Source organism: Myxocyprinus asiaticus, chromosome 16 (assembly GCF_019703515.2).
Source record: "Myxocyprinus asiaticus isolate MX2 ecotype Aquarium Trade chromosome 16, UBuf_Myxa_2, whole genome shotgun sequence".
NCBI classification, from domain to species: domain Eukaryota; kingdom Metazoa; phylum Chordata; class Actinopteri; order Cypriniformes; family Catostomidae; genus Myxocyprinus; species Myxocyprinus asiaticus.
Window position 1 is genome coordinate 5,322,148 of NC_059359.1, and position 24,358 is coordinate 5,346,505.

A 24,358-nucleotide genomic window follows, 5' to 3' on the forward strand; every position below is an offset into this window, starting at 1 on the left:
ATGTGCAATTTCGGTCTGAAAGTCTGTTACCCACACAAAACCTTCGTATGAATTTAGGAAACATGAAATATATCACATGAGTCATATGTGGAGTCATGTTAAAGGCATCCATAAACAAATCTGTTGTTCTGGGCATTCCAGATGAACAGGTATTAATTGTAATTTTCTGAAAGGGTTAATGTTACCTGAAACATTAATCCTAAAGCTTTTTCTGAATGTTTGATATGATATACTGTATGTGTATAAAATTTAAGAACATAATTTTTTATTTATCTGTGCATTCATTTGAACTGTTATTATGCACTGTGTTGTAATGTTTTTTCTTCTTTCGAGTTTGTGAGATATTAGGATTCCTGCATTGTTAATCCTCCTGATTTCCTGTCCTACACCTCGACTCTTCATGCAGCTACAAGCATTAGCATGTTTTACATTAAAAGCTTCTCTCTGACTGATGTCTGGCCGATTACAGGTGGCCAGAGTTCAGAGTATTGTCGGCTCTGCAATGTCATTGACACACAGTAAATCTACAGAAATGAAAGGCAGGGGAGTGATGCCATCGCATCGACAGGATCAGCTCCTGACTGTTATTTACACATCTATAAACTGATCAGGGGAGATTTCTGTAAACACAGTAACTGATTAATTTCGGATTCAAATCAGCATGAATGCTGGAGGTATTTTGGTTTGGTTGTGTTTGAATAAAGTAACTCTGGTAAGGCAGAGTTGTGCAGCGCCATTTAACTGAATTAAATTTGAACTGACGTGGCAAGCAGGATGAAGAATTGTAATTTGAAAGTTAATTTACAGTGAAATTTAAATGGAAATGCTGCAAACATGGTTAAAATAATAAAAAAATATGGGAACAATTTACCATGAGGTTAAATTTCTTAACATTTCTTAATGCATAGCCATTATGAACTAAGAAATAACAATATTTTTACAGTAATTATTAATCTTTATTAATGTTAATTTATAAAAATACAATTGTGTTTTTTAAGGTTAGTTCATAACGCATTAACTAATCTAAATATAAAACATACATATATATATTTAAAAAAAAAAAATTAGTTTATATAAAAATTAACATCAACAAAGATTAATATGTGCTGTAAAATTGTTGTTCATTGTTAGTTCAACCTTATTGCAAAGTGTTACTAAAACTACATTGCCACATTCATACAACATGCAGGGTATGACTATTTCCAGAAATATTAGAAAAATAATATTTTATAATCATTATTTGTCACCTATAGAATGTTTGCGCATTTCAGATTGAGTAATCTTTCAATGATTTAGGCCTACATATTATGAATTCAGAGTAAATGTTTAAATATGTATAATATATTTAATAATAAATAAATGATATGAAATATTTAATTTCAACTGAGTATGAACTTAGTAAATAAAATTCATACATTTTTAACAATAGTTTGTTAAATGGCAAAACAACTACATTTGATTTAACTAATTTTATACTCAGAGAAGTTAAGCATATTTAAATGAACATAATTGAAACAATTTAAATAAATTGTTCTTTTGCCAAGAATAGTTTAGTTACAGAAAGAAACAAGACACAAACTTATCAAATATCATTTATTTTTTTAGAAAACATTTTTTTTATATCTTAAAAAATTTTAACTGTCAGTTTATTGTTCGTAATGACGTAAAAATAATGTCTTTACAAGGTTCAAAGCTGAAGCAGAGAAACTGAAATCAAAATACAAACAATAAAGTCCTCATGTCTGGTGAAGAGGTGTTCCTACTACACGGGCAGGAATGTCTGTAACCATTGTCATAAAAACTCCAGTGTTTGTTCAAGACAACTAAATCAATTATGTGTTAGTGCACAATAACAGATTGAAGATACCCACATATAATTGACGTTATAGAGGAAGAGATTGTGTTCAAGGATTATAAAATAACTCTGAAGTGTCTTGAGAAAGGCACATTCATTTAAGATGAAAAAAAGCTTTGTAACAGGACACATTTAAAGGTATAGTTCACTGAAAATGAAAATTCTCATTATTTACTCACCCTCATGCCATCCCAGATGTGTATGACTTTCTGTCTTCTGCTGAAACACAAATGAAGATTTTTAGAAGAATATCTCAGCTCTATTGGTCCTTTCAATGCTAGTGAATGGTGGCCAGAACTTTAAAGGTCCACAAATCACAAAGTCAGCATAAAAGTAATCCATATGACTCCAATAGTTAAATCCATATCTTCAGAAGTGATATGATAGTTCTGGGTGAGAAACAGATCAATATTTTCATATCTAGAAATTCTTCTCTCTGCCCAGTTAGGGGCGTATGCATGAAGAATGTGAATTACCAAAAACATAAGAAAAAGAATGTGAAAGTTAAAGTGGAGATTGACTGGACAGGGAGGAGTATTTATAGTAAAAATTGACTAAAATATTTATCTGTTTCTCACCATCATCAAATCGCTTCTGAAGACATGGATTTAACCACTGAAGACATATGGATTACTTTTATGCTGCCTTTATGTGCTTTTTGGAGCTTCAAAGTTCTGGTCACCATTCACTTGCATTGTATGGACCTACAGAGCTGAGATATTCTTCTAAAAATCTTCATTTGTGTTCTGCTGAAGTAAGAAAGTCATACACATCTGGGATGGCATAAGGGTGAGAAAATTAGAGAATTTTCATTTTTGGGTGAACTATCCTTTTAAGCTTGATTGAAGATATGGGTGATTCTTAAAGTACAGGAACTTTTTTGTCCCAGGGGTTGATTTCTACTAAAATGAACAGATTTTAATTTCTTTTTGTTATTAGACTGTCATTAAACTGTCTTGGACACTTTTTAATCATGCCTTCATCTTTTATGTTTGCTTTTTAAATGCCTTTTATTTGTAAAGGTTTCATTGTTTTCTTTGTTTTCAATCTTAAAATAGGAAAATCAATTAAAAAAAAATATTACATTATTATTACATTTAACCTAAAGAAACAGGTGAATAAATAAACCATTTTAATATTTGAAAATGATGTGAAAATGATTTAAATACATTTGTAAACAAATCACTGCTATTTTATTCCCAAAAATGTTTCAAATGCCATTTCCACCAAAAATTCTTTTTTGAGATGTGTTGAAAACGACAACTGAAATGTTTATTATTTTCAGAAATGGCATGTAAACACCTTTACCAGTGTTCTCACCGGCTTATCCACATTTAGCGCGTCTCTTCACGGTTTGACATCATGATTTTTTTAAATCAGCTGATTTTTGGGAGTAATCAGCGTATTGGTGTGCATGTAAACGTGCTTTTGTTAGTGAACAAATTAAATTAATTTGTGAGAGCAAACGTTTCCAAAGGGGTATAAAATGTTCTGAGATTTAAATGCGGATGCATGGAGAATTCAGTTTTCGTATCGTCAAGCGCCCCCTGCAGGTATAAAACTTTGTGTCTCACAAGACACAGTCAGTGGCTGACAACATGTGCAATTTCGGTCTGTAGGCCTGTTACCCACACAAAACCTTCGTATGGATTTAGAAAACATGAAATATATTACATGAGTCATATGTGGAGTCAGTGAAGGTGTTAAAGGCATCCATAATAAAAAATCTGTTGTTTTTTTCAGGGTGAGGAAAGCAGACAGGCATTCCAGATGAACAGGTATTAATTTTAATTTTCTGAAAGGGTTCTAATGTTTCCTGAATCATTAACCCTAAAGCTTTTTCTGCATGTTTGATATGATTCACATGTATAAATATTTAAGAGTATGCAATAAATATACAGTCATTTCTTATTTATGATTTTCCTAGTTTAAGAATGTAAACAAGGAAAACAATGAAATCTATAAAGCAAATTAAATTAATTTGTGAGTGTTAAAAGTATTTTACATTTATTTTCTAGAAGTCCACAGGATCAAAAGTGCCAATAGTTAAGAAACACCCATATACTGTACGTTCCCACGTTCCCACTGTATGCAATTTGCAAGCGTTATGATGTCAAGATAAGTCTCTTGAATCATTTCACAACTGATTTTACTTGGACGAGCGGTGCAACATCAAGCTACATGGAAACACGTCCAGTTAAATAACTCTATTAGACCTTTGCAACAGTAATGTTTCCTGCAACGGTTTCACCTTTGGTTCCAATAGAACCCTGTGCTTTCAATAATACTGAGACCAGACTGATTTCTCTTTGTTGTGCAGTCGGTTTCTAACTTTAGCAAGAAAGAAAATGGCAAAAGCCGTTAAGCCCCTCAAAGAGACACAGAATCCAGTTTCTTACTCCACGTTTTCCTAATATAGAAGTGTCTTGCACAATCAATTGAAAACTAATGTTTCAAAGTAAAGTAAATAAACCCCGCCCCCCCCCCAAAATACTTGCGCCCTGCTTCATCATTTTGAGTCACTTTGACCCAGAAACACATTTTGAGTTTTATGCACTCAAGTAAAAGGGAAAGTCTCACCCAACTTTCAAATGAATATATATCTGCAGCAGTTTTGAGTAGAAACATAATAATTAAATCATTAAAAGCTCAGACATTCCTTTTTATTTTAGTGCATAACACATGCTTAAAATGTGTTTTTGGGTCAAAGTGACTCAAACTGATGGAGCGGTACTCAAAGAAGTACAGTGGCGGTACCATGGTACTGATTGATTACCATATTTACAAACCACGATAGTGAATTTACAGAGTACTTCAATGATTAAATATCATTTATCACATTAAATATGGCATTTGCTCTGATTTGATGACATTCTTCACATGGATTGTGGACCACAGTACTTTTAAATCTGTCTCTGTTGGGTCAACCGGTTTTATCAATTAAAATCTAAATGAGAATATTTAAATTAATACTTAACTGGACCTGACACTCTGAATAAACAATGTCCCCTCCCATCTGCACAATCCAGTATTGTCCAAATATGTTTTTCCATTTGATTTGTTTCATTAGATTTGTTCCATCTTTACTGAGCGCAAAGGCAAAACTAGTGTTCAATTTGTCTTTTACAAATACATATCATGTATGCTTGAACATTGAGCGTGTTAAAACGTACTGGCCACGTACACACTGCAAAGTTTTGGGAGTGACAATCACATTTAAATGCAGGATTGGTTAACTTAATTATTGTGTGTTAATGGAATACTGAAATAACTCCTGAAATTGTGATGGTTGACAGTGATAATAATAGCGAATGTTTTGGCAACTCGTGGCTGTAAACAAGAAAAATGGATGGCAACAATTAAACCAGTTTAGAGTTCACTCTTTTCGACGAAAGAAATAGGGATCCGAGACATATTATCGTCCGGCAATTATTTATTTATTTTATTTTTTTCCCATTTTTCTCCCAATTTGGAATGCTCAATTCCCAGTGTGCTTTTAAGTCCTCGTGGTCGCGTAGTGATTCGCCTCAGTCTGGGTGGCGGAGGACGAATTTCGGTTGCTTCCGTGTCTGAGACCGTCAATCCTGCGCATCTTATCACGTGGCTTGTTGAGCGCGTTACCGCAGAGACATAGTGCGTGTGGAGACTCACGCTATTCTCCACGGTATCCACGCTCAACTCACCACGCGCCCCATCGAGAACGAACCACATTATAGCGACCACGAGGAGGTTACCCCATGTGACTCTACCCTCCCTAGCAACCGGGCCAATTTGGTTCCTTAGGAGACCTGGCTGGAGTCACTCAGCACACCCTGGGATTCGAACTAGTGAACTCCAGGGGTGGTAGCCAGCGTATTTACCACTGAGCAACCCAGGCCCCCATCGTCCGGCAATTATAATAAACTATCATCGATCAGATGTGTCATGTTTTCTTCTTTTAAAAAGCATTCTTGAAACGCAAGTTAAAAAAAAAAAAGTTTTGTTTTTTTTGGCATATCAACACAAGTTCTCCCGTGAATGCACAAGCCACAGCGAATGAGCACTTCATAACGATCATTAATGTGCAATGGATTTTCACTGAAAAATTACTTTTTAGGTTGTTTCTATTATGCATCTGAGCAGCATTGACTATTTTTATGGTCCTTATTAAATCTATTTAGTCATTTTTAATGTTCAGCATTTTATTTCATTTTAGAGAAAAAACATTGACAGATGCATCACTCTGTGTTTATGCTGTTTTTTGCTTTAAAACCATTTTTGAATGCAATTTTTTGTGTGTGTGTTTATTTTCAGTGCTAATCAATATATTTTATGGTGTTAATGCACAAGCTACTGTGAACAAGCTTCTCTCATAGCGCTAACGAGGTCAAGATTTTCACTGAAAAATTACGAACATCTTGGGTTTTTTCTATGAGCCGCATGCTACTTTTAAGTACTTTTTTAAAGCTTTTAAGATTTATTTTTTAAGCTTTATTTCTGCTTTTTTTTCCACTAATCAACACATTTTATTGCATTAACGCACAAGCCACTGTGAACGAGCTTCTTTTGCTCATGGACATGCAACAGACGTCAAGATTTTCACTGAAAATTTACTTTGATTTTGGCTTGTTTCTATGAGAGCCACATGCTACTTTGACTATTCTTTTGGCTACTTTTTTTTAAGCTTTTCATTTAATTTGTAACATCTGACAATTTATTTAATTTTAGTAAAACGACATCGACAGATGCGTCATGTTTTGTTTATGCTGTTTATGCTTTTAAAAATAATATTTTAAACAAGTTTACTAAACAAAATTGCATTGCCTTTTAAGCGCTAATCAACACATTTTATCGTGTTAACGCGTAAGCCACTTTGAACAAGCTTCTTTCATAGTGCTAATGAATGTGCAATGACGTCAACATTTTCTCTTAAAAATTACGTAAAGTTTGGGTTGTTTCTATGAGAGCCTTATGCTACATTTATTTAAGCTTTTAATTTCATTTGTTACGTCCGATATTTTATTTCATTTAAGTTAAATGACATTGACAGATGCATCATGCTTTGTCATGAGCATTTTTTTAAACACAAGTTTACGAAACAAAAGTATTTTTTATCTTTTATCACGTTATCGCACAAGCCACTGTGAACGAGCTTCTTTCATAGTGCTAATGAACGTTCACTGAAAATTACTTCTTTGAGAGCCACATGCTTCTTTTATGATACTTTTAAGTACTTTTTTTCATTAAATTTTTTATGTCTGAGATTTTATTTCATTTTAGTAAAACGACATTGACAGATGCGTCATGCTTTATGTTTATTCTGCGAATGCTTTTTTTATTGTTTTTTAGCGCTAATCAACATATTTTATCGCATTAAAGCACAAGCCACTATGAATGAGCTTCTCTCACTCATGAACGTGTAACATACGTCAAGATTTTCACTGAATCGGGTTGTTGCTATGACGCAGAACCACATGGACTACTTTTATGATACTTTTGGGTCTTTTTATTTGCTTTGAAGCGAGTTGCTCTTAACTGCTGTTGTACAAAGTAGACGGGCCGTGATAATCATTTATATTTTTTGTTTTGTGTTCTGCATAAGAAATGAAGTCATACAGGTTTGGAACTATAGTGAGTAAATGATCAAATAATTTGTATTTTTGGGTGAACTATTCCTTTAATGTAAATGTGGTTGTCATTTCATCAGTATTTTGAGAGATAATCAAGTTGTAGAATACGGTTATCACTCACAAGAGGAGTAACAACCGTATCAAGCTGCAGTGTGAACGTGGCCACTGATATGGCATTGCACTCGTGACAATTAGGCCATAAAATCCAGACAGATAACGAGAGATGTTTATGGCATTGGGTCTGAATCAACCAAAAAATACAAAAAAATATGTTATTTCAACAAAATACATAAAAAGGCTCATATAGAAAGGAAGAAAAAGAAACTTTGGGCAAATTTGAGAAACACCTCCCATTTCTATACACTGATCCAAATATAAGCAGCATGAACAAGGTGTTTTGCATTCATACAAAACCCCTTTGGACTCCCAGATACAATCCATCTGAAAGTTCAGGCACTGTGACTTAGTGTTCAGCGGTCTCGCACACCGGCTTTTCCACAGGCGTCCAACGTCTTTAATAGGGGAGCAGCGCTTGCCAGAATGGCGGAAGGCAAACAGAATAAATACGCATGAGCAGCTCACGGGTGACCTCCCCATAAACCTTCCAGCCAAAGGTATCGCACACAAAGGTCTCATGTCTGTTCCAGAAGCTAAAACCGGTGTGTTGTAGTCCCCTTTCTGACTGCGCATAGATTTATGTGCATGGCTACCCATCAAGGGCTAGGTTGCTGTCATCTTTGTCAAAGCATCACAAGAGGGGGCTTGGAAGACAGAACGCTACCAATTTTGGCATTTCTTTGTGTTTTGCTAAACTCATTCAAATTACATCAATGTAAAATCGAATTGGACTTCATTTATGATGTCGTAGCTTCAGAATTTCTTCTATTTTCATTTAGGATTTCATACATTTAATCTAAATTCAGTCATTTTAGTGACGTTCTGTGATGGACAGGTCTTTGTCAAATACAAAGTTCCCTCATCATGATTTCCTCCCTCACTGAGGGTCTCCATGGCCCCCCATTTTCACCCCATTTATGTCGTTTCCCATCCCCGTTTATAAGGGCGGTAGTTTCAGGTTCGTCAGAGTCTTTCGATGTCTCTGTATTTCTTGCGCAGTATCGATACCTGGTCCTTGAACAGAACAGGATCCAGTCTCATCTGTGAATGGACCAGGGGCATGGTGCCAAACCAGTTGGCAAATTTGTTCATGCATGTCTGCCGCTGGGCAAAGTGGTCGGGGTCTGCCCAACGAGAGGCCCGTGATGTCTGAAGAAAAAAGAAAGGGTTAGTTGAAGCAGACACTGTACATCCTCCTCTTTCCCAATCTTTTTGCTGCCATGCCAATTTGACCCTTATATACAACTGCATTTTCATGTGTTTCAGCAACTGATTATGGAACAGTTTGATTAATACTGATATATAAAGCTAAATATTACACGGCTCTCTAAAATACTCGATTTTGATTGGTCAATCACGCCATTTGGACTGTTGGTCCAAGAGGGCCAAAACTGGCACCAGGAATGACCAGATCCTACAAAATCTGTGTCCCAAATTTCATAGCTTTTACCAAAATGTTCTGTGGCTATCATAGATTCCAATGCAGAAAACACAGTATAATAAGAAATAAACAGGTACAAATTATGTGTATAAACACCCTTGGTGCTTGGCTCCTAATAAAGGTTCTCAGGTTTGCAGAAATTGCTCAGGTAATCCACTACACACAAAATAAAAATCTTATTATGAGAATAACAGAGCTGTTAGAAATTTTGAGTGGAATAAACAGTGACGCACTCGGCAGTGTGAATCATACTCTTCCACGGATTTCCAGGTTCAACTCTGTGGGAAATACTAGCACTCAAACAGCTTGAAAAGACAAATAGAAGACTAAATGATGAATTCTAAAGACTAAATAACAAAATGATGTTACATTTAATGATGTACCACCTGTCCCATCATTGTCTCCTTGTACTGTTTCTTTTGAGTGACCTTGATAGGGGGCATTTTAGTAACAGCAGACACTAGGAAGTTCATGAGGATGTCTTCACAGTTGGAAAGCTGGTCCACCATACTCTTCAAGCTGGCAGGCAGGTAGTGGGTGTACAAGTAGTTGTAATACCTACAGTGAGAAAATCCAATGTGTCAAATATGTTGACTATAACTGGCTCCAATTCCCATGACAACATGAAATGAGGCAATTCCAGAATGCATTGTGGCAGTCTTAGACAAAATTTGTATATAAGATGCAGAGAAAATTTCGATTGTAAGGGTGAATCTCACAAAACTTTTTGATCTAACAGAAGAAAAATACAAATTATTATATTATTATAAAAAATCTTTATGGCCCTAAAAAGGCAGGGTTCGCACAGTCAAAGAAAACCTGGATATATCAGGGAATTTCCAAACAGGGATTTAAAAGGCCTGGAAAGGTCATGGAAATTAGTTAAATCTTAAAAAGCCAAATACATTTTTAAAGTGAATATAATTTTTTAGTTAAGCGCTGCTCTAAAATTTTCTTGGGCTAGAAGTTGACTGCACTCAAAACTTTACTCTTTATCCAGTAATCCAAGTAATTGGTAAAATCATGGAAATTCATTGGTCATAAAGGGGAAAAAAACCTTTAAAAAAAAAGTTTCAGTGTCTTTTTATTTTGGGGTGAAATATGACTCAGATATTTCATCTGAGATTTATGTTATTTATTGCTGAAAATAAAAACAAATAAAAATTTTTACCCAATATTTCTGTGAGCTACTGTATGTATTTTTGAGCTTACAGAATTGCGTTATTAGCTTAGCAACATGCTAACGTCAGACAGCGAGGCAGCTCACTAGGGTTTGGAACAGTGCTAATGTGTTTACATGCTGTTAGTTTGAGAGTTTCTGTAATGTACCTGTGATAGAGAGCAGCTCCAGTGAGCACAATGGAGTAGTCATTGGTCCATTTGGAGGTGTAGCCCCAGCGCTCTTTGTTGGTGTCCCAGAAATGACTCCGAGCGGGGTATCCCACAATCCTTTCTGGGAAACTTTGCCAAACAGTAAAGGCAAAATCCACCTGTGGGAATGAGTATGCTACTATAAGTGCTACTTACTCAACCAAACCCAGAGATAATTTATTCTGTCAAAACAGATAAATAAATTCAAGTCAATGTGAAATCAATATAGTACATATATAGAATGATCTGTTATGGCTCACCTCAGTTGTAGAGAGCACAGTGTCTTCATCCAGACACAAGACTGCATCTGTTTTGATGGCATCATATGGCAGGAAACGGCTGCTCATCACCTGAACACGTAATCAACACATGAAAACACCTGAAAACTCTCAACTTCAAAACAGATCTGACTTCAGTAAGAACATGTAAACATCAACGGCAGAGAACAAAACGGCATCAGCAACAAACCAAGACACCGTTTGTCATTCTTTTTCATTTCCATTGCAAGTGAGAAACACCAGACCAAACTTAATTTGATATGATGAGAATATAAAGACTTTGTGAGCGAGCAGCTCAACTGAATGCACTGGATGGTGGTTTACATTGCTCTCGCCCTCAATAACGATGACCGGGACAGATGTGGTGGGCCAGCGGTATTTTGCGGGCAGGGGCTTGTCACAGTTCCACAGGATAATGATCTAACACAAGAACAAGGAGAGAATATCAGATGCTGAGAAAAATCGCTGGAGTCCACACAACACCTGCTGACTAAAAGAATAGACCAGTGGCCGGGGCCGAATAGGGGGCCTCTGAAGAGGTCTGCAACCCGACCTGTCAGGTTTTGGGCCAGTTTTTCAAGTATGACTTCGGGTTCAAGTCGGATTAGGGTTTGTAATTAATAGTGCTGCCGATTTAAATTGTTAATTTAGTGCGATAAAATATATACAAAATAATGCATAAAAAACATCCGCAATCAATCTGTATGTAAATTCCTTAAGAAATGTTATTATTTTCCTACCAGAGCAATTCAAGCTTAAAGTACATGTAACTTTGTGTTCTTACAATTTGCGATATATACGATATATATATATAATTATTTGAATCATGTGTTATTTATAATGAATTATCTTCATTTGGGGGCCTTTTCAGCAAATATTTATATATACGATTAATTGCGATTAATTTGATCAATTAAACAGCATGTCATGCAATTAATTTGATTACAATTTTTAATTGATTGACAGCCCTAGTAATTAATGAAAAAATAAATAGGTCTACCTAACTTGTTTCGCAGACACACACTTAAGGCCAAAAACATACTCTGCCCAAGTATGTGTACGCAGATGTGATCGCTTGGCCACCGCATTGCAATGCTTAACATGCGTTCTTGCATTACCATGGTGGAAACATACTCTACGCAAGTTTGAAAACACGCATGCTCTGCCATGACAGTTATTGACTTGAAAGAGAAAACACTGTAGAAACAGACAGTTACCACTAGTCTCGCTATAGTGTCTCTTGCGGCAATGCTGAGAATGCAACACGTACTAGGTTACGAATTGCTCTCCGACGCATTTCAAAACGCAACGAGACATGAAACCGAGCTTGCGTGTTTACAAAGTTGCATAGAGTATGTTTCGGCCTTTACTCACAGACATGTGCAAACGGACAAATTAGGGGATATTCAAACAGAACTTGTTAAGGTGCGTGACCTTATTCACAACAGCGCCATCTTTGATTTTTGACGGGAATGACAATGAGGCAGACAGTCTCTTCAATGGGCTGTACTGCAGTTTAAAGTGTTATTGGATCATTCCGCAGACAAAACATTGACATTTTTTTTCCAAGAACATTCAGTAGATAAAAAATCTAGACAACAAAAGTTGTGGAAATCAGATGAGATCTAGGAGCTTTATACAGCTTTATACCGTGGGTGCCATTGAAGAGATGGTAAGTCTCTCTCACAGCCTCGTAGCCATTCCCATTAAAAATCAAAGATGGTGCAACTGTGAATAAGGTCTTTGTAAATGTGCAGGACGGTCTTTCACCGCTGCACTGCATCTCACTGATTTTTCAGCATGTTGCGCAGGACTGCCACATTTTTTTATACACCATGTCAAGTTAAAAAGTGCTTCCATTTTTTTTGAATGCATCTCAAGACATTTTTGTTTCATTCAAGGTTTTTTTTTTTTTTTAGCGTAGGTGTCACAAATATATACCGTTCTAAAGGAGTTCTGGTTCCAAAGAGCACTTCATGTGAATGTTACATTGCTACACATGATTCCAAATTGTTCTGCACCAAGCCAAGTTTCAGCGCTTGATAAAATGTTAGCCAGTGTTTTTTCCTTCTGTTCTGGTGTGCTGAGGGGGCGTCGTACCTTGTTAAAACTGTGGATGTTTACTGTTACTATACTCTTACTAATGTCGTCTACAATGCTTACATCAAATACAGTCTATTGCAACAAATTTACTTTCTTGGAGAAGAAATTTTAAAGAGAGTGAGCAGTTTCATATCTGACTGTACCAAGTTGGGTCAGGTCACACGGTCTTGGGTAGAAGTTAGGTTCGGACTTAATTTTAAGGCAGAACTCTAGGCCTCAGTAAATTTCCAAAGGTGACCTAACATTATTTAAAATATATAAAAATAAATTACTTTATAAAAATGCTAAAAACAAAAACAAAATAAAATGCTAAAAATCAAGTTCTTGCATAGTCCTGCTTTATATAGGTCCCGTTACTGCAATCCTGCATTTTATTTCTTTTTATTTGTTTCATATGAATAATTTATAAAATGAAACTTTGTTTTGCAATTTTCAACGTGCTATACATCCCTTTAATCTACTGACCTTCCTCATTTTTGAGTCCCAAAGGCTGATAACCACTAGAGGCCCTTTTTAGGAACTATGTTGTTAGGAACTAAGGGGCTGTTCACAAATGACATACTGTTTTGTTGCATCTGAGTTGTTTAAGTTGATCTAAACAAATATGCTAGATAGACATATCTGGCCCTTACGACACGTCTCGGGGTATTTTTCAGCAGTATTTTTCAGCATCGTACGCCATGTTAGTTTCTAAAAGTACCAATCAGATGATTCTTGGGGCAGGATAAGCATACTGAGTGTTTGTATTAGTAGCGGTGTATTGGAATTAATTTGACTACAAAATGACTTCTGTTCAATTCTGTTACATCCCCTCTAACTGTTTAAAACGAAAAAATGCGTCCTGATGTTTTTTAAGACTGTAACATTTTTACAGATTTTATTATAGGTTGAGAGTCATACCTGAGCACAGTACTGCGATTTGGCCACAGCCACGAGCAGCTTGAAAATCGGTTGTGACTGAGATACGAGAGGCGTCACTGCATGAATGACGGCTGTAAATTTCTGCTGTGGTTTGACACCTGTGGAGAATAGAATCAATTCAATTAATCCAGATGGAAGGATTGCATGTTGTACAAGGAACACAATATTTAACAACCCATTCAGTTATCATGCTAGTCATAACATCCAACACCTAAATATCATGTTAAAAATACCTGTGCTATTAATTCTCTTTGTCTACATTTGTCTTCAGTTTAAAAATGGTAACCAACCCAGTTACAAACAATGAAACAAAATGAAATACAACTCTTTCCCTTTTTTCTGACAGGCTTTGTGAGAATCACCCACTAGCATGTTTCTTTGGACATGGCACCATGGTAATTCCTTGGTAATCTTGAGGTACCTTGGTGAACCATATAAACACCATGGTATATGAAGATGGTGATTATTCAGTACCACAGTATATATCAAGTTACCATGGTATTATTATCAGATAATAACAGTACCATGGCACTGCCACAGTACTTTGCAAGGTTAAACTGAACTTTGATAGTGTTAGAACGGAGGCCACTCACCGAGTTCGGCATAGAAGAAGGGGAAGTCACCCAGATAGGAGGAGTACTGCGGAAGGGTGAAGAGTCCACCCGGCAGCCGGTTCCACATCAATGTGCTGCGGGCGTTGTGCTGCAACACCCGATCCTGGATGATCTAAAGGGTAATTCCACAAATAACATCAAGCTTCACTGATCTGAAACATTTGGACATGTATCAAATCGAAATTTCTGCAAATAAAGAAACCGCCTTTCATTGTTCAAAGATGGAGTATACAGTTGGAGTCAGAAGTTTACATACAAATATATTTACACTCAGTTTTTCACAATTCCTGACATTTAATCGTAGAAAGCATTCTCTGTCTTAGGTCAGTTAGGATCACTACTTTATTTTACGAATGTGAAATGTCAGGATAATAGTAGAGAGAATGATTTCTTTCAGCTTTTATTTCTTTCATCACATTCCCAGTGGGTCAGAAGTTTACATACACTTTGTTAGTATTTGGTAGCATTGCCATTAAATTGTTTAACTTGGGTCGAACATTTTGGGTAGCCTTCCACAAGCTTCTCACAATAAGTTGCTGGAATTTTGGCCCATTCCTCCAGACAGAACTGGTGTAACTGATTCAGATGTGTAGGCCTTCTAGTTTGCACACACTTTTTCAGTTCTGCAAATGTTCTATCAAATTGAGGTCAGGGCTTTGTAATAGACACTTCAATACCTTGACTTTGTTGTCCTTAAGCCATTTTGCCACAACTTTGGAGGTATGCTTGTGGTCATAGTCCATTTGGAAGACCCATTTGCGACCGAGCTTTAACTTCCTGGCTGATGTCTTAAGATGTTGCTTCAATATAGCCACATTTTCCTTCCTCATGATGCCATCTATTTTGTGAAGTGCACCAGTCCCTCCTGCAGCAAATCACCCCCACAACATGATGCTGCCACCCCCATGCGTCACGGTTGCAGGCCTCACCTTTTTTCATCCAAACATAACAATGGACATTATAGCCAAACAGTTCAATTTTTGTTTCATCAGACCAGAGGACATTTCTCCAAAAAGTACAATCTTTGTCCCCATGTGCACTTGCAAACTTTAGTCTGGCTTTTTTTATGGCGGTTTCGGAGCAGTGGCTTCTTCCTTGCTGAACAGCCTTTCAGGTTATGTCAATATAGGACTAATTTTACTGTGGATATAGATACTTCTCTACCTGTTTCCTCCAGCATCTTCACAAAGGTCCTTCGCTGTTGTTCTGGGATTGATTTGCACTTTTCGCACCAAACTGTGTTCATCACTAGGAGATGAAATGTGTTTCCTTCCTGAGCAGTATGATGGCTGCATGCTCCCATGGTGTTTATACTTGCGTACTATTGTTTGTACAGATGAACGTGGTACCTTCAGGCATTTGGAAATTGCTCCCAAGAATGAACCAAACTTGTGGAAGTGCACAGTTTATTTTCTGAGGTCTTTTGATTTCCCCACAATGTCAAGCAAAGAGGCACTAGGTTTAATGGTAGGCCTTAAAATACATCCAAGGTTACACCTATCAGAAGCTAATTGGCTAATTGACTAAAGGCTTGACATCATTTTCTGGAATTTTCCAAGCTACTTAAAGGCACAGTTAGCTTAGTGTATGTAAATTTCTGACCCACTGGAGTTGTGATATAGACAATTAAAAGTGAAACAATCTGTCTGTAAATAACTGTTGGAAAAATTAGATTTCGTGTCATGCACAAAGTAGATGTCCTAAATGACTTGCAAAAACTATATTTTGCTAATATTAAATCTGTGGAGTGGTTAAAAAATGACTTGTTTTAATGACTTGTTCTATGTAAACTTCTTACTTCAACTGTATATATAGTGCAACTAGCTTATTTTTTAGCACAAGACAGTTCGGTGTAAACGACTGCTAACTGCCATAAACATATGGCCAGCTAGAATGGAACTATGTCACAGATCCACCCTTCAACACCTGACCTGGGTGTCCTCTTACACTCTAACAGCAATCCAGAACATCTCTAAGCTGCAACGCTTCCACAAGGTAAAATGGTATGAAATCAGAGCCCGAGACTGGCGGTGTAGCTCCACATTCACTCAGGAATAACTCTCGACATGATTGATTGGCCAGACAAAACTGTCCAATTCCAATCTATATGACTGGCCACTGTATACTCTGTCTTTTATTAGATTCAGTCTACTGGGAGACTCAAAAGGGTTTTTGTAACATTATTCAGAGGTAGGGAAGCATTGGAGCTATGAAATGGAATGGGTAAACAATATAAAGACTGTCAAGAATACTGTATGTCCAGGTCATATTTCAACCCAAAATCAAAAAGAAAGAAATAGGTTTATTTTGCACACAGAGAGTGAATCTTATTTTACAGACTATTACGATTTTAGTCAATGTGACATTATGTAAATAAAAAAAAAAATAAATCTCACTCCACTTTTAAGTAATGAGAATAAGTCATTTTAATCCAATACGCTGTCAAATTCCGTGAAAATCTCTTCAGAGTCCGCTAGCTGTCCGTTCTGTGCGCTGAAAAAAAAAATCTGGTGTTTGTACACAGCCCTGGCTCTGTAAATGGGAAAATAAACAAAGCTGATCGGACCGATTAACACAATACTATTGTGCGTGCAAGAATTTGGGGGGCGGAGCTTCTGAAGGAGCACTGAAGGGAGGGGTGTCTTTGTTTGGCTGTTGAGTTCAAATATCAACAGTCTCTCAGGAATCACTTACTCCACCTTTAAATTTGAAAAAATAAATAAACAAATAATTATAATTAATTTAATAATATTATAACAATAATAATTATTATTATATAATATAATTATATTATTAATTTATTATAAATATTTATGTATTATTATTAGGGCTGTCAATCGTTTACAATTTTTAATCAAATTAATTACATGACATACTGATTAATTAATCAAATTAATCACAATTAATCGCATCATTTTCTGTTGAGAGTGGCCCCAAATAATGATAATTCATATTAATAATGCATAATAATTCTAATATTTATATATATAATATGTATAATATCTATAATAAAAATATAACGCTGATTGAAATTCAGTTTTAAATAAATTGCATTATCGTCGCAGATGAATAAAGCATTGATTATACAATATAAAAAGTGGCTTAAGCACTCAATATATTGTTATATCTTTGAACAAGCCTACAGCTGACAGCAATCTGTTTTACACTGAGTTAGTCAATGCAACCATGATTAATTCTGTTAATTTTTTTAATGCGTTATTTTTTATATAATTAATTGCACTAAATTAATGCGTTAAATCGGCAGCCCTAATTATTACTTTTCAAATTAATAAATAAATAGGTATTAATATTATTATAATGATGATGACAAATTATTACAGTGCTTGCAAGGCAGAATATTGATATTCCTCAGTCATTCTGGGGTGCATTTCCCAGAAGCATCATTAGCCAACTATGGTCGCAAGCTCCATCGTTACCAAGATAGTTCAACGATTTGGTGTTTCCCGAAACCGCAGTTCCAACGAACATTCGCAAACAGCATCGCAAAGTGATGTGGTTGGAACTACAGCTCTTTACCTATGGTTAGAAGCATAGTTCCTTGTTGGTTTGCTGTGTGGACATCATTTGACATCGCTGAGGCTTCTATATTTTCATTCCATATATATCTTTCATTCTGTCAAGACTTTGGCCACATTTACATGCATTTATGTAAACGATTTTTCCCCTTTTTCCTCCCAATTTGGAATGCCCAATTCCCAATGTGCTTTTTTTTATTAAGTCCTTGTGGTCGCATAGTGATTCGCCTCAGTCTGGGTGGCGGAGGACGAATCACAGTTGCCTCCGTGTCTGAGACCGTCAACCCGCGCATCTTATCATGTGGCTTGTTGAGCGCGTTGCCACGGAGACATAGCATGTGTGGAGGCTTCACGCCATCCACCGCGGCAACCACACTCAACTCACCACGCGCCCCACCGAGAACGAACCACATTATAGCGACCACGAGGAGGTTACCCCATGTGACTCTACCCTCCCTAGCAACCGGGCCAATTTGGTTGCTTAGGAGACTTGGCTGGAGTCACTCAGCACTCCCTGGGATTCGAACTAGCGCACTCCAGGGGTGGTAGCCAGCGTATTTTACCACTGAGCTACCCAGGCCCTGCGAATGCAGCCTTTTAAGAGTTTAAAGCCTGTTAACAGAGTGCTTTATCACACACAGCTTTTATAAGTTTATGTTAACGTATAAATGCCGTTAATATGTTTGTTAACATGTCCAGTGCGCATGTGCGTATGCTCAAGTGCATCGGGGAACACCAAAGTTTATACTGTAGATGGAACCCAATCTATTGCAGTGCAAATCTGTCACATTACAAAGTGCATGCCACTTTTGTGTCTTCTGCAGCTTTCTCACATTAAACGGCTTTCTGGTGTACATGTAAATGAGCCACTATAATTTAATATTTGTGCCACCCCTTGTGTAACATCATTAATGACAGCTCAACCAACGTGGTTCGACCGATGGATGTGCAACATTATTTCTATGTTTCGGGAACTAGTTGTGACCAGCTAGTTCATTTCTACAATGATGCATCATACTATGGTGGTTACACAGTGAGTTATGCCGCTGTATGGGAAACACACCTCTAGTTAGGGTTTGTTCTAAGTATTAAAGGTCTACAATTAATTCAGCCCAAACCACTTAACATCTTTGGTTTAAGTTTGAAAAAAATTGACCTTATATTGATAGAAAGTTCACCATTAAAAACTGACATCATAGAAATAATCATAATATTTGCATACTGAATTGCAATTGGTCTTCTAACGTTATTTTTGATTACTTAATTTTGATTGAGTAACATAACAATGGCAAAGTGGGCATGTCATGCACACTTGAATTTTCAGGAAGCTAGTATTTGTCGTACAGCTGTTATTTTATGATGATTTTGATAAATCAGTGAGTTGGGAGAGGGTGATTGTCATTACTGTTTTAGAGTAATGAGAATCTAATGAAAATCCTCATTGAGAATAATGGCAATTACAAACAAACTCATAAGTAAAACATTCGGACACTTTCTCTTTACGGTAATGAGAAGGAAATTTTTTCGCATTACGATAATGAGAATTGAGAGGGAATATTGTCATGAAAATAAATGTAAAAAATTGGAATGGCCCTAAAAATAGATTTCTTTACGCAAAACATAATTTAGATTTTTTTCGTTTGATTCTGGAGTGAAATATGACCCAGGTTTTGGTAAGATTCGTCCGAACAGTCATTAGATCTTAATGGCTGCACGCCTTGATAATGGTGAGTGATGTTAATTGATCGAGAAATCGCTTACCTCCAATGTAGTGAGCACGATTTTCTCTACAGAAGAGAAGTAGGCCTCCCAAAGGAACTGTGTCTGCTGGCGGAGAGATAGTATGCGATCTTGATGGATGGAACGGACTGTAGATGGAATCTGTGAGAAGACAGCCTTGTGATATTGTGTTTTCAAATTGACAAGCCTTTTCAATCTGATATATACAGGTTAAAATAACATTTTACCATTCGATAGAGCATGCATTTATAGTCTCTGCATTTATAGTCATTGAAGGAACTATTCCAAGTTAAATACAAGTTTAAACTGAACTGAAAAACTCATGCCGGGTGTTGGGGAGTAATTAACTAAAAGTAGCGACTCTAAACTTTATGATATATAATCTTGTCACTCTATTTGTTGTAACCATGAATGTAGAACACATAGTTAATTTTGTGGTTACTATAGTTTTACAACAAACACCATGGTTAAACTGGTTATTGTAGTAAAACGATGATTGTGAAGGGAATGTCACCCACACAAACACAACTGTCAGCTGATATTATTGAATTCTTCAATTAAAACTTCTGAATGCAGAATTCAATAATATCATCCGATTGTTACATATCTAAAAATGTTTTCTTCTTTAAATAGCATCAATGAAGTTAGCTACTTTTTGTAAGTAGTTTGTAGTGTAGCTAACTAGTACTTTAACTACTTTAATGAGTTGCTTGTATCTTGGGAAGCTGCAGTTTCAAAGTAGCTTCCCCAACACTGATCATGTCATTCCAAACCTGTATACTATTATTTTTCCAGTAAAATACAAATAGAGAAATTTCGAGGAATGCTCACACTCCTCTTTTCCATGCAATGACAGTTTATGACTTAACTACATTAATTTTTAATGTAAACTAGTGGTCGACCAATATGGGTTTTTCAATGGCCGATATCTGAATTGCCGATGCCAAAATCGATATCTAGAGAGCAGGATGGCCGATATAAATACAGATAAACAAAATACAATTTAACAACAGCAAATCAAATGTACATAAAATTTCCAAAGTGAAACAAACACTTATTTTATGCAATATTTTCTCAAATTTGCATTAACTTGAAAAGAAAATACCTTGGATTGTCTAAGTGAACACGGTTATCGGACGATGCCGATAAATCACAAACGTGCCAAATATCGGCCGATTATTCGGCCTGGCCGATGTTTCGATCCATCACTAATGTAAACTAATTCTAATACTTAAACAAGTACTTGATTTTTGTAATCTGATTATGTAATCCAGATCACACGTAATCTATTACTACTCAACACGGAACTTCTGGAATATTTCTTTAATTAGGCAATAAGCAGGCAAGAGTAAATAAACAGAACTACTGCATACAGTACCACTGAAAATACCTTGGGCCTTGCTTAGTCTTTCAAGAGTACTGTTCCAGTATTTACACAACCAACTGAGAGCATAAGTCTCAACAGGTGTGTGCATTTATTAAAAAACTAATCATTTTTAAACACAAACACCCCTTGAGGTAGATTTCCATTATGAATATATCTGGATGATTCGCCTCAGACTTTTTTGAGAGAGTCAGAGCCATGGGCACGGGAGCATATTAAATGTAGAAATGTGCTACTGCGCACTGACAGAAGCTGTCACTCTCCTGGCCCCAAAGTGCCTTTGAGCCACGGCTGTTAAAAGGTGAGGGCAAGAGGTCCCATTTCAATTAATAGGCAACATGTTTTTGCTCTCAGTGTTAAAGTCTCTCGGGGTCTTTAGACCATCAGTGATCATCACAAGCTTGTGCCCGGGAAATTATCATGTGACATTAGACAGATTTAATTTGTGCACAATGAATAAACATGAAGACTAAACGAAAACATGGTTATGCTGCCTTGTTTTTACGTATTTGTACTTTATTGTTTTTCAATAGATTTTAAAAACAATAACTGACACCTACTTATAACACAATCATCGCAAAAAAGTAAATAACTAAATAACAATAAATAAAATAGGTATAATTCTCATGTACGTATATGCAAAATGACTCATACTTGTGCTTACCTCTATTTTCATATTATCCATACTTTTAAGTACTTTCAGGTAAGCCTACTTAATTTGTCTTCAGATAAACTTCAGAATTCCAATAACCTACAACTTAGAAGTTATTTGTCTAGTTAGAATGGACAAGTTAAAACAATTAAACTTGCATGCTTTAATAGTATTTATGTAGTTATAAATCAATAGTAAAAAGATAAATAGGGTAATAGGACAAATATATTAAATTCTGGAAAATGAACGTAAAAATTATATGCAAAAATCAATAATAAAACGGTAAAGTGAATTACAAATGTAAATAGAACAGGAAGTTTGGAAAGACACCCTATCAGATATTTGGAAGGAATGTTCTTGGAAAATACAACATCACTTTAAGACACCAGAGATTCAATCATAATATGATGCTCATAGTACAGCAGAATGTTGGTGTAACTGTGAAGAATGTCAGGCAAATCATACTCATATACTATATTTACGCCCAGCTCTAAAAGAATATTGGACTGTAAATATGGGCTGAAAAATATCATTTTGAGTAAACTGCCAAATAAAGGCAAATTTGCATAGTAATGCAATACAATTTATAAAATAATAAGATAAAATAATAAAATTTACTTAAAATTCCATAATGCATTTTTTTCATATAAAAATACAACAGAAATAAAAAGAAAAATGTAAAAAATAATACATTTTATATATATATATATATATATATATATATATATATATATATATATAAAAATTTATAAAATTATACAATTTATCCACACTGAATGCAAAACTGCTGCACAACAGGGCAAAAATCACAGCCAATCAGAAGGTATTTAATGTTTAATATACAGCTATGTGGAACCAGATTTTGAAACAATTAGGGCTGGGTATTGATACAGATTCGATTCTGATTCATAAGGTCTCGATTCGATTCATATGGGTATATTTCAGATATAATGTCCCTTTTGGTTACATTTGAAAGAAATTCTCTCCCAGCTAATCCTGTTAATTATACAAGGGACCTTCAAACTAGGTAAATTAAGAACATTTTAATTTGACTAATTATATTTTATTAGTTTTTCACCATTTTGGTCACATTTTAGCTTTTTAAAAATAAACAAATCCATGTATTCAATAAACCAATATGATAACATATTGCAAATATTATATTTTGTTGCATCTTTATTGTTTAATTGCATAAATGTACTATTTACAAATATTTACATTGATTTGTTGAACACATGCTAAAAATGGTTACTGTCTCTTTAAGAAATCCAGCATTTCTATAAAGGAGCGCATGTTAATGAGAGAAACTCGACTTTGGACACACATTACAGAGAACAACTTTTACGGTCAACACACAGTGAAAGGATCTCGTTGCTGAATACTTCACAACTATACAAAAAAATTACTGGTGAGTGAAATCTGAACATTTACTGAGGGGTTACTGTAGCATGTAGTCGTGATATAGAGTAGTGGGTGGCAGACATACCTGTAGCAGTAGTCTCTCATCTCCAATGACTGCAGCCGTACGCCAGTCAATAATCTCGGAGAAGGGCAGCTCCCAGCCATTACTGAGCATCACGGGTATGCAAGCGGCCTGCGCACACAAAGAGACACGTTAAAACAGTCTGAAGAAAAACATAAAGCAAGCGTCATTAATTGTTCTTCAGAGCATCTCGAGCACTGGGAATCTGGTAGAGACGGAAGGGAACACAAAGCTTAAGAACCAAAGCCTCACGGGTCATAACAACGGAAAGAGAATGAGAGATAACAATCAACGACGGAGACAAGAGACCAATTCACAATGTGATATAGCAGAAAATAAATAGGCTTGATATTTTAATGCTTTTTGACAATATTCAATATATACTGTATATATTCTACCAGAGAATCTATCATTTCAACCAAACAGCTGCTGTTGCCAAGTAGATTCTAAATGTTTGAGATGAGAAGTTACAGTAAAAATCAAGTATGTTTCAGGCATGTTTTCCACACAGTGTTCACTAAATGAACACAAAGTAGTATTGTATTTAATATCTTTTAATGATATGCTGCAATATAGCAATGCAGAGAAATAAAAAGCAATGCTTACCAACTTATATTTGACTTAAACATATTTTAGAGAGACTCCAGTGAGCATTATTTGAGTGAGCAAATAGCTGAATCAGAGTTTTGAATTGATTCATTGAAAGTGGGAGTTTCACAGACATGAATCTAATTTGCCTCTAACTTCCCTCAATGTTTGCTATTGGAGTTTAAATCAGAGACACTTTTAAAACAACTACAATTAACTTGACTTCCCAAAGATCCTTCATTGTACTAAGGCTTTGGTCTTATTAAAAGCCTCATTGTATAACTTTCATGATTGTTTCCACTATAATTCAGTGCTAAATCATGAATTGCACTGTGACATGTCTATAAAGAATGTTTAAGTCACACCTGTGGCTCAGTGATGTATAAACATGCCATAGAACAGCTGTCTCAGACCTATTTTACCATGATATTGTCCTAGTGAAGACAAAACCAGTAAAAGATGTTTCAAACTCTGCACTAATTACCACTAATACCAACCGATATGCAAATTAGAAAGCGGGCAGTCATTAGATAATATAAACAATAGGCCATCTGTGTATTGTTGTCTCTTGGTCTGGTACTACTTTAGGAACAACTGACAATGGACAATTTACAGCTGAATAGAGAACATATTTCACAATGGAAATACACAGCTGCTTTAATGTGC

At 35.8% G+C, this 24,358-nt stretch overlaps 1 protein-coding gene across 1 annotated transcript in view; it reads right to left on the reverse strand.

Annotated features, from left to right (window-relative positions):
* Positions 1-1,579: 1,579 nt before the first annotated feature.
* The window catches only part of ext1a (exostosin glycosyltransferase 1a), an 84,656-nt gene continuing 61,877 nt past the window's right edge, over positions 1,580-24,358 (reverse strand). The window contains exons 3-11 of the mRNA XM_051721109.1: positions 23,108-23,215; positions 19,607-19,726; positions 14,289-14,421; positions 13,675-13,793; positions 10,996-11,091; positions 10,654-10,743; positions 10,352-10,512; positions 9,409-9,580; positions 1,580-8,730 (exon numbers count right to left, since the gene is read on the reverse strand). Coding sequence (XP_051577069.1) covers positions 8,545-8,730; positions 9,409-9,580; positions 10,352-10,512; positions 10,654-10,743; positions 10,996-11,091; positions 13,675-13,793; positions 14,289-14,421; positions 19,607-19,726; positions 23,108-23,215 — 1,185 coding nt within the window. The 3' untranslated portion in view covers positions 1,580-8,544. The remainder of the gene's footprint in view (positions 8,731-9,408; positions 9,581-10,351; positions 10,513-10,653; positions 10,744-10,995; positions 11,092-13,674; positions 13,794-14,288; positions 14,422-19,606; positions 19,727-23,107; positions 23,216-24,358) is intronic.